General features: G+C 40.6%; 1 protein-coding gene across 1 annotated transcript in view; it reads right to left on the bottom strand.

The window, feature by feature from the left end:
* Positions 1-6,559, bottom strand: part of LOC147441069 (uncharacterized) — a 38,090-nt gene extending 31,531 nt beyond the window's left edge. Inside the window, exon 1 of the mRNA XM_086483647.1 lies at positions 6,288-6,559. Within this exon, the coding sequence (XP_086339773.1) occupies positions 6,288-6,354 (67 nt within the window). The 5' untranslated portion in view covers positions 6,355-6,559. The remainder of the gene's footprint in view (positions 1-6,287) is intronic.
* Positions 6,560-17,650: the final 11,091 nt, after the last annotated feature.

The following is a 17,650-nucleotide window of genomic DNA, read 5'->3' as shown; positions in this document are numbered from 1 at the left end:
CTTGCACACAATGGGGCAGTTCCCTTGTAAATCGGACGAGTTTTCACTCAGAATACTCTCCGTTTTCGCGTTCCTTCGCGATGGAACCGTGCCTACCCAAGGGGATCAGCAATTATATATACCTTCATAAGTTCAGAATAGTCTGAACTCACGAATTATAAGAGGGAATAAAGCACTCATAAAACTATAAAAGCAACGGACACACGAAAAGAAAAGAAAAGCAAAAACAAACAAACTAACTAACTAAATCACTTTGATTGCTTCGAAACAAAACTAGATAAAACAAAACATTATTAACTTAAAAATGTTTTCAAAAAAGGTATGTGTAAAATAAGTTGACGCAACTTACTTGGCTTAAAACAAGTACTCAACTTTAAGAGGAAAAAAAAAAAAGAAAAAAAAAGGATAAGACATCTTAAAAACTTAATCCTCGAAATCAAACTTCACACAACAACCTATAACGGAACACATTCTTAAGTCCTCAGGTAAGCTAAATATGAAATCGAAAAATGAATACTACTACAAACCTACGAAGAGCAAAGAACCAAACTTGACAATATGTGATCTCAACTTCACTGCTTGTCCAAACAGGAAGAATAAGATTATCACCTTTATCATGCATAGCTTGGACAACAGCTATGACATCCCTACTCACGTCGTCAGTGCCCAAGAGTAGGTGCAGGTTTATATAGAGGTCATTCATGCTTTGAACATACTCTACAAAACCAACGAGCTGAGTTTCTATCACCCTCCGGAGGTGATGGGCATACTCAGCCATGATAAAGGCTAGCAATTGTCAAGCTATAGTGAAAATACTAGAAACGCTAAAGATCAAAACAACAACATAAGGTGTTATTAAGTCAACAAATAAGTCGGCTTTTTAGCTCCCCACTTCTATTGAATTTACTATTGATTATCTTGAACATTCCAAAGGAAGAAACACTAAAAATAAACTTACTACGATGCAAAAATGAACGAACTTTTTTCATGATTCTTTTGAATGAGTATCCTTTTTCAACTAGTAAAGAAATAAGATGGCAAGATTGAACAACAAAAGTAGATTTACTAGAACAAAGACGAGAAAATCTAAATAGTTGAGAGCAAATGACACCGTACTTAGCTAAAAGAGAAATGTTCGAAGAAATGTGAGGCATGCGGATGATTTTTAGATTGGCATATTCTGGTTCAAGGCGCTTATCATAGATATCTACTTCTAATCCCAAGGGAGTCTGAAAAATCTTAAGGTCTAAAAAGGCACAACAATCACTATTTGTGGTACAGTTAAGTTCACAAAACTCCTTGGGATAAATCCCTCTGCCTACAGAACTCGAATTCAAGTACATAAAATCTTGAAAAGAAGGAACGTCAGGGACAAAAAGATCATCTACAAAGCGTCTTACATTGCATAACTTGTGCAAAAATATTGGGAAAGTGTTAGCAAGGACAAGACGCTCCATAAAATCAAACTCATAAGTAAAAAGATAGAAATTAGCAAGAAAAACAGCACAATTGGTACCCATAGGGATACCAATTGTTTGCTTGAAAAGAGAGTCGCCGATGGTTCTATATAAATTGTCCAAAAGAAAATCTAACCAAGATATGATGTCAATGTCATCTACAATCCTGGTGAATCTCTTTCTTCCTTTGTTTACATCTACATTCTTATTTTTCAGAAATAAGAAGTCAAAGTTCAAGGCTGACTTTTCTACTAGCAATGCCTTGTACCTATCCTTCTCAAGCTTGAACGCAAAAACTTTTGAAATAAGAGACTTGACTCTAAATTTAAGGTCCTCAAAATTTAGTTTCGTGTATAGCGTTGTAAAGTCAAAAGTTTGGAGATATAAAGGAGAAGATTTCTCCTTAAGGCTTCTTGAAGAGTTCAAAAACTTTAAAACAGGAATCACACCTACTGAATCATTTAAAATCCAACTTGAATCGGTAGGTATGTCTGCTTCCTTTAGCATATTATTCCACAATTCATTTACGCTAGGTAAAATGGCTTTGAAACAATAACTAAGCCATTTGGAAACCTCGGTCAAAGAGGTGTTACAAGAAGCAGCTATAAATCTAGGCTTTATAGGGTTCTTGTGGAACTTCCAAACGGTATATAAAAAAGGTAATTTAGGCTGGCACTTAAAACCAAAAGACTTACAAAAGTCTTCATGTTTCAAGATAACCTCTTGCATTGAAAGATCACAATCATTGTAAGTCTGAGAATTTACTTCACCTAACAAGCATTCTAAATAGAACTTTTTGCATGTAACAACAAAGTTATTAGAGCACTTATCTACATAAGAGATTACAAAATCACGATGAAACTTCCTAAGAGCATCACGATCAGAAGAAGATAAGCTATTCCTTCCTGAAATTAGCTAATCCGGTTCCTGTGCAGAAGGCTCTTGGTTTGGCAAGCGTACATGGTCATCTGAGAAGCCCAACCAGAGGGGCATTACCATATGTGCAAACAGGGGAGAGAGATGCACGAGAGCAAATCATTGCGCTCCATGAGACAAGGGAGAAGGCAAGCTTTCCATTAAAGCTGTGTTCACCTACACCCACTACTCACACACACTGAGGAGCAGCCTCACTTTTGGGCACCCTCTTTGGGGATGAGATATATGGACCATGTGATGACCTGCAGGTTACTCTCCGTCCAATTTGCTCCTTTTGGTTTAATTCCTAGTACCCACCAACTTATAAAGTTAGTCCTGGCGAGGGGCCTACATGACTTTAACTGAGCCTAGCCACTTCTTTACTAGTCGAATTCCAGTGCCGATTGGCCGAACCATCTCGTGGTTGCTTGGCCGTGACTCCTGTGGGTGAAACTCTTGGCCAACGGCCATTTCACACTGGCCATGCAATGTCCGAGCATTTGTGATTTCGACAAGAGGGTCCCAAAAATTAAATATAAAAATGAAGGGAAAGAAATCGGCAAATATATATAATGGTTGTCACACTCTTGTGACAGCAACATTGGTGGCTCAGCTTGGAATTAGGCCAGATGAAATGGGACCACCGGTTGAGGCAGTTCTAGCGGCACTAGGCCAGGACATTGCCATTACACCTATCAGGTAAAACTTCAGTTGCATTGTCAGAGGTATCTAGGGAAAACGGACTTTTACATCATACCTTTGGAGCGGGGTGACGTCCTTTTGAGAATCCCTTGGTTCCATAAGAACAATGTGGCAACTTTGAAGAATGAAAAAAGTAGAGAGATAGTGTTTGATGTAAAATTCAAGGGCGAGTCCGTACCACTTGTATCGGCTTCGGTGATTTCCATATTAATGAAATCCAGTCTGTTTGTTTACTCGATCTACTTACATAAGTTGGATGACAAGAAAATGTCAAATTTGTCCGACCTTAAGAAAGAACGACAAGACTTTTTGCAAGCTCAAGCTGATTGTTTCTCTGAGGGCTTATAAGAAGAGTTACGTCCTCAACGTCCTGAAGATCACACCATTGGTTTGATTCTCTGTAGTACTTCACTGAACCGACCACCTTACATAGTCAACAGAGCCCAAACGAGGAAATTATGCACCAAGTGAAAGAACTCCTGAAGAAGGGTCTCATTCAACTCAATACATCCCCTTACTGTTCGTCAGTGTTGTTGGTTTTAAAGAAAGATGGATCTTAGAGAATGTGCAGTGACTACAGGGCTCTCAACAAAATCATCATCAAGAACATGTTTCCATTACCCAAGACCGATATATTGGACAGGCTATAAGGTTCTACATGTTTCAATAGAATCGACCAAAAAAGTGGATAAGGATCTCTCTTGGAGATGTATACAAGACCGCGGTCAAGAATGCTCTTGCCTTTCGGTCCCACGAATGCTCTTGCAACATTCAATAGGATGACATGATTTTTCGAGAGTATAGATCATTTGTAGGTACCTTTTTCGACGACAACATCATATTCTCCAAGAATGAGGCAACGCATCGACACCATTTGTTACAGGTTTTTCAGGCATTACGGAAACATTGGTTAGTGGTTAATGGGAAGAAGAGCGAGTTTTTCTTACCAAAGATCCACTTTTTGGGACACATCGTCTTTGCGGATGGTGTCAAAATGGACCCGGCCAAGATTGAGACTATTCAAGATTGAGGTTCGAAGCTTTTTGGGTTTGTGTTCTTACTATCGGCAGTTCATTCGATAAATTGCGGAGATTGCTTCTCTTTAACATGTTTTGATGCAAAAAGGGTTCCTTTCACATGGGGACCATCTCAGATTGCAGCCTTCAAGACCCTCAAAAAACAATTGACAACGGGTCCAGTGTTGGTTTTGCCAGACTTGCAAAAACCATTTGAGGTGTAGTGTGATGCCTATGGTCGTAGTCTAAGAGGTCTTAATGCAAGAGGGCCATGTTATAGCTTATGAGAGTAAAATGTTTTCACGACCTGAACCGGTTGCACAAATTTATAAGAAAGAGCCTTTGACAATCATCCATGCTCTTACTCAGTGGCGACACTTTTTACTCCAAGCCTATCTCAGAAACAGCTTTCGAACAAGCAATATGCGGTGGGCAACCATTTTGTCTCAATTTCATTTTGAAATTGTCCATGTTCAGGGACAAAACAATGTGGTGACAGACGCATTGTATCGTAAGCCACTGGTTTTGGCTATTTCAGCTAATCATCACCGCATCTTCAAGGATATGGTAGATCAATATACCACCAATTACAAAGTCGGAAAGTGGTTGCAAGCTATTCTATCGAGGATATGGTAGATCAGTACGCCATCGATTACAGAGTGGGAAAGTGGTTGCAGGTGTGTGAGGCTCCCGAGAAGTCTCAAGCACAACAGACAGCAGACAAGCATCGACGTGACTTGCAGTTAAAGGAAGACGATTGGGTGCTTTTACAATTTGAGAAGGCATGCCTACCGGAACAAAAAGGTAAGGAGAGATTTTTTCCAGACTTGAGGATACAATACTATGGCCCTTTCCAAATTCAAGAGAAGATTAATGATGTATCCTTCAGACAAGAGTTACCAAATACTTGGAAGATTCACAATGCATTCCATATGAGTCTATTAAGACCTTTAAAAGGTGAGATGCCAGTGGACAGGGAGCCGGAAGTTACAGATGAATCAGCATGCTGAATCTGGTGCAATGCGGACTGCACAAGAGGGGCGAAAGTCCACTTCTTTGTCACAGAGTGCCTTCGTTGAATAAAGTCACTAATTTCTCTTTTGAGATTTTAGGGATACTCACGGGCTAACAATATTTTGCACAATGATTTTATGAATATATATGCACTGAATTGAAAATTTCCTTAATTGAACTGAAATGTGTACTCTTCCTGTGTGTACTGTTAGACATGTAGAAAAAGATGAAATGTCTGCAGCATTTTGTCTAAGGGCATCTAGACATCTGTTAGAGATCAGCAAGACCTGGATGTGATGACTAAGAACTGAATGGCTTAATTGATGAAGTGCGGTGCATGGGTACATAGAGTACGTGTCTATTGAAGAAAGATTCTATTCTATGGCTATTTTGCAGGCGTAATCGAGGGCGATTAGAATTCTTGGAAGAGGAGGAATGTCACAAAGTGATGATGTGGTGTGCCCAACTATTTTGAGCCCTGAAAGAATGGCCAAGGGGCCTAGACTTAAAAATCATTAGGGATTTTTAAAAATCCTAGTCCCACCCAACTTAAAGAGCGGCCTAACCCTGAAAACTCAAAAGCTTGAACTCTGGCTGGCAGCTCTGCAAATCGCGCTAACTGTTGACGTGGCAGGGCTGTACGAACACCTGACGTGGCAGGCTGTAAATCAGATTTTGATCCTTGCCAAATTTCATGCAATCATTGGCCCATTGAGACAGTTCTTAGTGCCCCAGGATACAAGGTGAAATTATAGCATGTATGCTTCATACTTGCATATGCTCCCCAGAGAGAAGGTGTAAAAAGGCAATCATTATAGAAACTATTGATGGCATACTAAACAATATACGATGAAATTTTGCTTTGATCAATCCACAAGTGATTCATGAGTGAGGGCTAGTCTTCTCAAGTATTCCGAAAAGCTCCTCTCTCAGGACCTCTACCGGTGCTATATTCTCACACAAGAATTTGGTTGATATGAATAGATTTGAGCTACTGGAGGGACAACTCGACTATACTTTGGGAATCTCAGAGCAGTAAGCAATAAACGCACAAGAAATGGCATACGTTCTAAAACATAAATAATAAACTGTGCACGCATCAACGTACTCCTCAATTCGCACCATTTCTACTTTTTGAAACCTGCGTTCGTAAACTGCGGAATCGAAGAGAGAACTTTTGTACCTGATGGATGAGGCGTCGGTGTAGGGGAATCAACATCATCTCCTTCCTGTCTACCAGATAAAGGCATGCCGAGGTGAAATTTCACGGCAGGAGGGTATAACTTTAAAACAATCGGTCTATCCTACAAGGCTTGAACTCGAAGCCTCTCTAATTAATCTATAATCTATCTATACCACTCTATAATCTATGTCTATAGTCGTACTCTGGCATTTCCATTTATCTTTTCAGATTCCCTGAGACTTACTTGCTCAAACTCTCATGCTCTTAAACTAGTTTTCCTCTAAGCCACTCGACCACGAATCACTCGTTGTCAGCTAAGTGACATGTTTTATATAAAAAAATACAATCCCCTTGCGCTTCCTCTACCACAATTCCCTCGTCCAACTGTGTGCTCGGCGCCGCCACTTGCAGCCTTGGCAAGATTTCAAATCGTAGGGGGTACGTGCACTCTTAATGGAGGAAGGGATGTCGGCTACCATGTGGCAAAACATCTAGGATCCGACAGCCGCCTCCTCGACCCTCACCTTACCTTCTCGACATCCGGTGTTCATCATCTGGCGTTTTTGCTCAAACCCCTACGTTCTTGCGGTGTTTCGACCTCTCTTTTGCTACGATTTCAGGTTCGGACAGCACCTCGACTTTACTTCATCGGCATCCCTTCGGGTTTCCCTTGCATCTCCCGTCACGTACTCCCTACTTTGCGGTCTTTTGCCGTTCTATCCGGCGTGGTTTTCAGATCCTATCCTCACCTTTGCTTCTGATTTTACGCACGAGACTTCTCTGTTGATTTTTTGTCTTTATCTATGGCAACACTCCCAGCCATGCCATGTAGGAGTATTCTATTGGCAATAACTCCACCCACATACACCCCTTTTAGTAGAAAACCTAGCCCCATCATTCGGGGCCCTTTCCACATCAGCCACTTCTTTAGCCTTGCTTTTAAGACTGCTCCTTATCTCTTAAAATCTTAGCCTTAGTTTGACATAGGACCTTTGTCCTTACATTGTTCCCCCATTTTGGGAAGTGTTTTCATCCTCAAAAACAACAATGGGAGAGTTTTTCTAATGAATAAAGTGATGATCCCACATGGGTCCCACACCAAGACCATGACCATGTGCAATCATAAATCTCCCTTACTTTGTGTACAAGTGAACTTGTCAACTATATTCCCACACTTGAGGTATAACCCTTCGAAGCATGGTCTTGAAGAATTTATTGAGTAAAGTTGATCAAACTCTATGCACATCTCGATTTTCTCAGCTTGTAAAACGAATCATGAGCTTAGAGCTCATCTAAACTCATTAAAAGCCCTTGGTATTGCATCTAGCTCAAATATCCATGCTCTTGTTATGACTATTACTATTTTTGGACATTTTAGCAATTTTTCTTATGCTTTATTCTCAAAAACCATTCAGCAGAAGAAAGGGAAATAGAACTCCTTTTTACCTACTATTCTGAGAGTTTAAGTGAAAAGAGGAAACTAAAACACCGAGCAAGACTTTTCGAGCAAACAAAATTCTGAGCGGTACCAACTATGTTATACTCACCAAAAGGACTTATAACTTAGGTGGAACTCTTTTGAATTAGTTGGTTGATAGAGGGGAAAGACAGAGAGATGCCATCTGTCGCCATACCAAAAAGAGAGACATGGATTTTTTGTTGTGTGGTTTGAGGGGACGCAATCACACTTTCATATGAGAAATTTGGCGATGTGGTGGTGGCTTAGCTTGCAATGGGAAGAGGAGATGGCAAAGGGGAAAGAGAGTTATTAAACCATATGAATGGACCGTAGAAGTTATGGATGACCTTGATGATATTGTTGAATCTAGGTTACAAGGTTAGACCGAGATTGTAAAGGTCCATCGTCTTGGCATGTACGATATGATTTTGTAGCTGCAAGGAGATTTAGGAGATATGGTGATGCATAAGTGGATAGCACATACAAGATGATAGCAAAGAAGGTGAAGGGAGTGATCAAGTTGTAAAGAAGGCATCAAAAGAACTGATTTTTAAGGACCAAACAAAGATTGGACATAAATTCATAGAGAAAACATTAACTGAGCTCAATGTTGGAGAAAGGTTTATTTCAGATTGAGAGATCAAGTATTTTTTAGAACTATTACCAAAGCATGAATAGGCCTTTGCCTTTCAACTTGATGAGATAGGATGTGTAGATCCAAATATAGTAGCTCCCATGGTGGTTTTGCTATGCCACATTGCCCTAGAAGTGCTACCATATTACCATGTTATGGTAGTAATATGTGTCACCACACTTAGGATCACTAGGGTCTTTTTCCCCTCTCTAAGAGGATTTTTTCTTTGGCTTGTATGTACAACCATCACTCTAATTTCTAGGGCACAAAATTATCTTTGTTTTAGAACACTTAGTATACACTACATTCTTGAGTTTAGTGCTCTTGTTGTTGCATTTCCAACAACAAGAATCAAAGTAGCAATCAATGACTAGGACATCATGCCAGCACCCTTTGGCTCACATTCTCATGGCAAGGTTTGGTGTACATTCACAAGGTGATTAAGCCTTCAAGTAGGATCATACATTTTGGTGTCGTCAAGATTTTGATTCGAGCTCATTTTTGCCTTTGTTTACACTAGTAGTAGTATTATGCAGGCTGTAATGGAAATGGCCTATGAACTTTGAGAGTAGCAAAATTAAGGAATTAGAAAAAGCACTTTTGTGAGATTACTTTATGATCATAGCGGGTGAACTTAATTGATGGTAGCAACATAAACATGGTACTTAGTCAACTTGGCATGAACAATACTTTGCAAGAGAGAGAGTTAGAGAACTTGACAACAATTGAGGACCGGATTTATATGGAGCCGGTTCCCCCTCCAATGGCATTTGTATTATAGTTTCTCCCATAAAGAGAGACTTGGTATAATACAATCTTTGTGTTCCTTGTGACCTAGGTGGTGCAATGAAGATGGAAAGCTTCATGCATTACAAGCATAACATAAACTTTGTAGAAAGCATTAAATATCCCAAGCCTCGGTCTCAAGGCCTCAAACATCTTCAAAGGTGGAGAGAGCTAGTGGGGAATGAGGGTAGGGAAGAGGAAGAAGAAACATTCCATAAGAGAAAAAAAATAGTTTCTCATTTATCATCACTCTTCTTGCTAGCATACATAATAGCATAGTAAAATGAAGATGGAGAAGATGGCAAGCTTAAGCATTGAAGCATGGCTCTTGGTTGGATTTGCATTCCGTAGCCAAGAGCGTTGGTGGTGCTCTTCGGGTGAGTGGAAGGTTAAGTCAAAGATTCCCCTAACTTTGGGGCTTTTCCCCTCCTTTGTAGGGTCTCTTTTTGACTCAAGCACCATATCTCCCATGCATGGGAAGCTTCTCAAGCACCTTCCTCATCAATCACGACAAGCACCTCAGTTAGCAAGTACGACAAGCACCTTAGTTAGCAAGCACGACAAGCACATCAAGCACCTTAATCACCAAGCAAGACAAGCACCTTAGTCAACAAGCATAAAAAGCACCTCAAGCTTGGGTCGAGTTCCCACCTCAAGCTCAACCCTAAGGTCCTAGGTGTAAGGAATTTTCACACTAACCTTTGGATGACTTTAATGAAACTAACCCTAAGGTTTTTTAAGCTCCATTAGATGCACGTTTCTCTTTGATAGACTATCTCCTTTTGGACCCCTATTGAGATGTAACCGTCTCTCCTCTTGGTCCCCTGCTGAGATAAGTCTAGAAGCACTTATTACACATTGCTCTTTGGTAGACAATCTCTTTTTGGACCCCTATTGAGATGTAACCATCTCTCCTTTTGGTCCCCTATTGAGATAAGTCTAGAAGCACATGTCTCTATTCTAACTCTTGTTCCCGTTTATTCTCCCACATTAAATGATCAATTTAATATGAGAAAATCATTTGGGTTAGCTAGATGTTAGATTTTATGACATTACCTCCCTCTTGAAATCATAGTCGTCCTCAACTATGAGGTAGAGAAGATAAAGCCTAGTCATTGGTCCATGTTTCTTAGTGGGTAGAGTATCCCTTTTTACCCTACGACATCATTCCAAAATGGATGACTAATCCATTTGGTGCTTGGGAGACTTAGCGTCCACAAGCATGTCTGCTCTTTAGTCCATATCATACTTCCAAAATAGAGTGACGAGTTTTACTTGGTTTTGGGAAGACGTCATCACCACAAACATGATCCTAAGCATGCAAACTTTTTAAATTTGTGCACAATAAAAAGAGAACTAGTCTTATAAGACAAAAACATTGTTCATATAAAATGTATTTTCATATGCTTACTTTAAGGCATCATTGTAAGCATTGAAAAGGTTCATATTATTCTTAAGCTAGGTTCCTTGCATCCACTTAGCATCTTTAACAGGATAATTCTTTAACTTAATAAGATATCATCAGATAATCTTACCGTTTCTTAATACCTTGTCTTCATGTCATAAGATGGACTTAGATTGAACTACTTCGTCTTTATCGTCGATTTCTGGAGGGTCTGCAACTATTGCTTCTTTTGGTGGTGCTCCTTTGTAAGGCTTACGTAGGCTCTCATGGAAAACATTGTGCATGAGCCAATGGTTGGGCAATGTCAACTGATAAGCCATCTCATTGATTAGCTTAAGAATTTAAAAAGGACCATAGTATTTTTTTGCTAGTTTAGCATAATACTCTTGGTGGCCCGTAGGATCTTGCCCGTAGTATGCCTTAGATGAGCCTTGAGAAACTTTAGCAAGACCCAATCATTTTTCTTAAAGGCTAAGTCTCTTCTGTGCTTATTAGTAGCAATCCTTTTTGCCTTTGCTTTGAGATGTATATAACCTCTTTAATCTTTGGGAAAGATTCTTGTGATTCTCGACTATATTCATTAGCCAGCAAAGATCTTCCCATGTACTTTTAGTAGTAAGGGACTTTTGGATCTTCCCTCTTTAACCTTAAAAGGTGCTTTCCCCATAGAAGTATGTACAATGTCATTGTACGCATACTCTAAAAGGGATGGTACTTCGCTCATTGAGAACATTGATCTACTTCCATGACATAGGCTTTTAGTAGATAAAAAATTGTTAGATTAGTTATTTCACTTTGGTCATCCGTTTGTGGATGATAGGTCAAAAGAGAAATTTAATCTATTTCCCTGATTCTCAAAGAGACCTTCTAGAAATTTCTGATCATTCTAGGATCTTTGTCTGACACTATGGACGTTGGCAAGCCATGATACTTGAAAATTTGAGATCTGAAGAGGGTTGCTGTTTAGTGTGCCTTAATAGTTGTTTTGACACGCATAGAGTGTGTTTTCTTGTTAAGCCTGTCGTCTGAAACAATGCAAGTTGCTTCCCTCAGTCAAATTTTGACTTTTGGCATACCACACATTTTGAAACATACTCTTCATGGTATGTTTACTTTTCATGGTAGGCCAGCATAGATATATTTCTATTCCTCGAAGAGTAGATCATGGAATTTGTCTTTGTCCGGCATAAGGAGAAGCATGGGATTTTGAAAGGCAGAGGGGACTGGAACATGGTAATCTCCACCCAACCATGCTCTATATAGGCCCTTGGCCTGCTAAACATAGAGACCCCCTTGACTGCATGCCCGTTCTGGCCCTTGGTCGTGCCCGGTCCTACCCTTGGCATGACATTACACCCCTCTTGGAGAAGTGTTTTTGTCCTCGAAAACAAGAGTGATGATACACTAATGTTTTCCACATTGGCATCCTTCATGGATCCAACTGTTTTCTTGACTGAAACACGGTTCAATAGGAGGTTCAATGAAACCAAGAGTAACATCTTGATTTTCCACATTGTTGTCCCTTTGCAACCATCTTGTGTTATCGATTCCTATCCAATCATAGTGTGTTGACTCCATTTAAAATGTACATGAGCATGCTAAACGAGTTATCACAATAAAGCTGTACCCGAAAGAGTACCTCTTTTCACTTTCCATGAAAGTAACTTGCTGACATAACTCATCAGCCAACTTGAAGTCCTTGACTTGTTCTCAAATTTCATCAATCAGTAAACAACCCCACCATAACTAGTGTTCAAGGTTGAGAACCTCACGTATACATGAAGAGACTAAACCTAGTCGCAAACATGCTTTAACTTATAGTAAGCAAACTTTAAGTAGAACAATAAATGCTTACTAATTGGATTGCTTGGTGCTAACGTACACAGTTTGCATATCCTTTAGCACAAATTTACACTTTGTAATCTGCCTATCCCCTTGAATAACGGACAATACTGAGGTGTTTTTCCCCACGGTTTACAGAAAGTCTTCCTAGAGGATTGGTAAACGAGGATCACAATATCGTACAACATTGCTAAGGAATCAACAATGTCATGAATAACCGGCTTGGTTAACTTGAAAAATCCACAAGCACCCAAACTGAGCCATGACCTCTATTTGTGATTGGTAGACCCAAAATTAATCTCAGAGAGATACTACACATAGAGTGCAAAATGCTTCATAAGCAACTTATGTGATGAATATGCATGCTGCTCCAAATCAGCCTTTGCTAAACACTAGGGTCCATAACACCTAGTGTGCATGCATTTAGCAAAATCCAAACATGTATATCCTTGATCATCCTTGCCAATACTTATGGCAAATGTGATGCTCCTAGCACACATGAAAGAGGAATGTAAATAGGTCTGAAAAGAAACCAAATACTTTCTGCTGCAATCATTTGCAAGCCTTGCTGAAATATTTGAACCATAACAGAAGGTGAAATATTAATCACTTCTAAGGAAAAACAATGAAACCTTTTCATTAAAAACGTATAGCCTTTCTATATGCATAAACAACCATCCGTTAATGTTGTTTAGTAGTACGTTTAACAAGTCATTCTAAATATCCGACAATTTTTGGCCACTGAAATTGTTCCTGATACGACCTGTTGAAAACGGTCTAGAAAATGGATTAGACCAGCACCTAGGGACTTTGTGTCGTGACATAAAATTGAAATAGTGGGCGCCAATGTCAGTCCCAGAGACTCATATTCTCCACATGTGGAATATGTCTCATGTAAGGGTGTCTAGAAAAAGAACATCCTTCAAGTACGAGATGTACTTGTGCGTGGAGGTAACTGCAAACAATCAAAGATGGGAGTGAGAGGGGCCCTCATTAGCCTTGTTCCACACTAGCTAAACCGAACTCCTTGAGTTCCTAAACCATGTTGCGTCCCATGTGACAACATGTGCCAAATAAACCCTACAAGTGGGTCTATAACTGCATAATGCAGAAACTTATTTTGGACACTACAACCCAAATTCCATGGTTTTTACATGACCTTGTCATTTCTCTTAAGAGCAAAAATAGATGATAACATAGTTTGTGTATCCTACGTGGAAAAAGCAAACAAAAAGAAACAAAATTAAATTAGATGCGTACCTTGAAGGTTGAGCATAGTGTTCACTAATCTGTAATGAAAATTAGTGAAATGCAAGTAGTATTGCACATGTAACCTTGGGTGTTGCCTTTGCAATCTAGACCCCTTGGTTAATCTTTGCAGGAAAACTGCTCAACTAGCAACCGGCCCTTCGCCTATGTCTGTGAACCCCCTTGGGTTTTCCCGCGGCATTACATTCCTTTGGAAGTTGAAAGTTTTCCACTACCCCTCGGTAGTCTGTGGACTTCTTTCCTTGAAAATGCAAATGTGAAGGTTCCAAGAATTGACCATCAACCCTTACTAATTGATTTAGTAATCAGGAGCTAGGTCTTACCCCAAAACTGTACTCATATAGGCACTCTTAGTGCTAATAGGAGCTCCACTGAAGTTGGAGTCGTATTCACAACTAGATCTTTTTTACACCCAAAAATTCCATAATCTTGGGTTTTTTTAAAGAGTCGTGTTGTCTAAAATGCTGGCTTCATCCATACACCTTGGTAGAGATAAGCCCTTAACGAGTTTAGGACGTTAAAAAACTCAACTTGACTTTCACACTTAAAGTGTGGAGTGCTAAAATAATGCCCAAAAAATCACTAATGGCAAGACTCTTGCTTGTCCATTATAATCGATGGGTACTGGATAGAAGTGTTTGATCTTGAAATCAATCACTAATGGACTACAAACATATGGCTCTTAGCCATGCCAAAATAGGTGTGGTAATAGCTCTTAGCCCTTCCTGTTGGCTCATAGCTCTTCCTGTTACTGTATTGTCATAGAAAGATTTCAATATAATCATGCATAGTTTCACCTTTCCCGCATAGAAGTTGGGAAGAGAGAGAAGGAGAGAGAGAGAGAGAGAGAGAGAGAGAGAGAGAGAGAGAGAGAGAGAGAGAAAGAATGTTGGGCTGAGGAAAAAATTTTATTCAAATGCGTGGTATGCCCCTTGCATATGATCTCATGCAGACCATGTCTGTGTCATAGCTTATCCTATAAGCGGACAACGACACACCCTAGTAGAGAGAGGCTTACCTTATCCTATAAGTGTACAATTGTGTACGTGTACCTTGCCCTTGTAGAGAGAGGTACCATAAGTCACATCGTGACCCACTTACCTTGTATGTGATCGTGATTGTATTAGGGTAACTGTAAATGTGGCACTTTGCTGTGAATAACATAAAAAACATTTTAAGAGATCGGTTACTTACCTTGTCCGTGAGATGGAGTATTTAGTGTTATAGCGGAAGAATATACAATGATGGAGTGCCATACGTCCAGCGGACTAGTACGCCGTGCATACATAGAAAAAAAATAGAATAATAAGCCCGTAGATTCAATGATAGTCTCAAACTTGTGAGCCATTGGTATACATGCCGTGCACGATTACACTGTCATGGATACATCACAGTGCGCCGTTCCGTAAATTGTGAGCTTATATCCATATAGTGCTAAACATGTGTGCCATTATCATTGATCTGAAGTCAATTGAGAATACCTTGACATAGAAGAGAAGCAACGCTTCACATGAAGACATGCAAAGCACTTTGCTTTATACAGTGGCTTCTTATGGAGTCTGCCCAAGCACTTTGCTTTGCACAACAGAGAGATCTTTTCAAAAATGAAAAGTAAAACATAGAGAAAATCAAACATAACGTAAAGTTGACTAACCTTGTTGCCCGCTTGTGGCCAGTTTCTGGTAGTGCGCTCGAATCTGCTCGAGTGAGTGAATGTATGTATCATATACACCCGCAGCATGGGATGTAAAAACCTGCAACATCTTGGCAAGTTTTCCCAAGTTTGTATGCTAAGAGCATATTCCAAACTATGAAAATCGCGACGCCAAATACCAAAAGGGAAGCCTTTCTTCACATAAGTACTCATGTAGTTTTGGTGCGCATAACTACCAGATACTCTTGCCGATTTACAATGGCATAGCAAGAGAAAGTCGACTATGTCGAGCATTCATAGATAATCAACCTTGTCGGATTCTGCAACGTATTTGAAAAGCTGAAAAGCTTGCAAGGTATGTACCTCATACCTGCTTAGCTTGTCCTTGACCATATAGATCTATCTTGATTGATGGATGTGTAAAAATAGTTTGCTGAGAAGCCATGCCCGAGCAAAATGGCAAATCCAAAATACGGTATAAAGAAACCCATGTCAGCTTCTTAAGCTAGAACAAGTGGTCCGGAGACTTTACCATCTCGATTGCGGCTCATAGCCGTTGCACGTCGTACATGATCGATTAAAAAAAAAACTCCATAGTACACCTTGCCTTTGGAGTAGTCGCCTCTTGCGGTATGACTAAGTCTAGCAATAGACCATCACGATCTCCTTGAGATGCTAGAGAGGTACTTTGTACTCAAGCCGTGCTTGATTTGGGTTTGCAAAATAGTCAGTGATCCTTGCCAATAATAGACACAAATTTTGATGGTAACGGTCACAAGCCGTGCTTGTGCTTGGAGTGCATATTAAAGTGCACTCACCATATTGCATGACAGGCTATGCAACATATTATGAAAAATTTGCCAAACAAATTGAAATCCATGCATACCTTAAGAAGTCCTTATACTGACTTGCCATGCCATCGTAATACTCAAAGGTATCTCAATCCAAAAAAGAATCGATAAATGCTTTGTCGGATACGTGTGCTTGGTTCATAGGATTTCCTATTTCCGTCTGCCAAGGGCCTTGCCCAATTTGCAAATCAGTGAAGGCTATACTCGCTTGGTTGCGACTCGCATGTGTATCACGATCCACAACCAACACCATGCATTGCATGAGTTACAGAATTGCCATTGGTGGTAAGTTAAAATTTCTTTTTGCTTCAAGGTTTGCCCTCCTTGAGAGCTTAAACATGTATAGTGGCACCTTCTGGTGGACACGACTGCAAGCTGTTGTCACCGCAAATAAAGCCGAGACTAAGGTCGTGCCTTCACATGATCTCGAAATTGTGTACAACAAGGTGGAGCTTTGCCGTGTTTGCCTTGGAAAGTCGCCCTTGAATTTTCAATCCCGAATTCTGGCTGTTGCCTACAAATTCGATAGTGCTGAGTACATGTGAGTCCTTGTTGCACTCGGCCATGGAACTATGGTCCCTTTGCAAAGGCCCTTGCATGTTTATGCATGCCATGACAATTGGCCACGGTTTGCCTGCGTGTGGGAAAGCTCCCCTGCAAGGGGTGTTTGGCCCAAACCCTTGCAATTGGATGCCCAACATGTGAAAGCTCGCCAAAGCTATGGTGGCAACAACTCGCAGGTAGAACAGGGGAAAATTCACTCGGAGCAGGCGCTACAACCCTCTTTGCCCCTTCAAGCAGAATCGAAAGTGTGTCCCCTTGCTCGTGCGACCCTACTGAGCTCCACAGTTCCATGTTTGGTGCTGGTTGATTGTCAGGCCCGTCCCTGCTTAGCGCCCCCCCCCCCCCCCCCCCCCCCCCCCTCCCCTGCGGGTAGCGGAGATACTCTTTCTCCACTGAAGGGACCATGTCTGCCCTGCAACATTGAGAATAGGGTTTTCCTCATGGAGCTTGCCCATGCCATGCAGAGAGAGAGAAAAAAAATCTCCATAGCCTTGCATAGGCGAGAGACCAAGAGAGAGAAGTGGAAAGAGAGAGAGAGAGAGAGAGAGAGAGAGAGAGAGAGAGAGAGAGAGAGAGAGAGAGATAATACACATGCAAAGCCATGATCTTCCTTCTCCTTTCCTCCTCCATAGCTTCTCCCTTCCACTGAATTCTGATACCAGTGAAAGGCAAAGGGGATTGGAACATGCTAATCTCCACCCAACCATGCTCTATACAGGCCCTTGGCCTGCTAAACATAGAGACCCCCTTGACTGCATGTTCATCCTGGCGCTTGACCTTGCCTATTCCTACCCTTGGCATGATAGATTCATACATGACTTTCTTATTGGATGGGTGAGTAACACATAGCCTATTGCCGTTTGGAAGATGACCATCCTTCAAGGTGAATGGTTCTTTTT

The sequence above is a fragment of the Adiantum capillus-veneris genome, chromosome 15 (genome assembly GCF_014529385.1).
Source record: "Adiantum capillus-veneris isolate H3 chromosome 15, ASM1452938v2, whole genome shotgun sequence".
Classification (NCBI taxonomy): Eukaryota; Viridiplantae; Streptophyta; class Polypodiopsida; order Polypodiales; family Pteridaceae; genus Adiantum; species Adiantum capillus-veneris.
The sequence above is the reverse complement of the archived record's forward strand: the minus strand, read 5'-3'. Positions and strand labels throughout refer to the sequence as shown.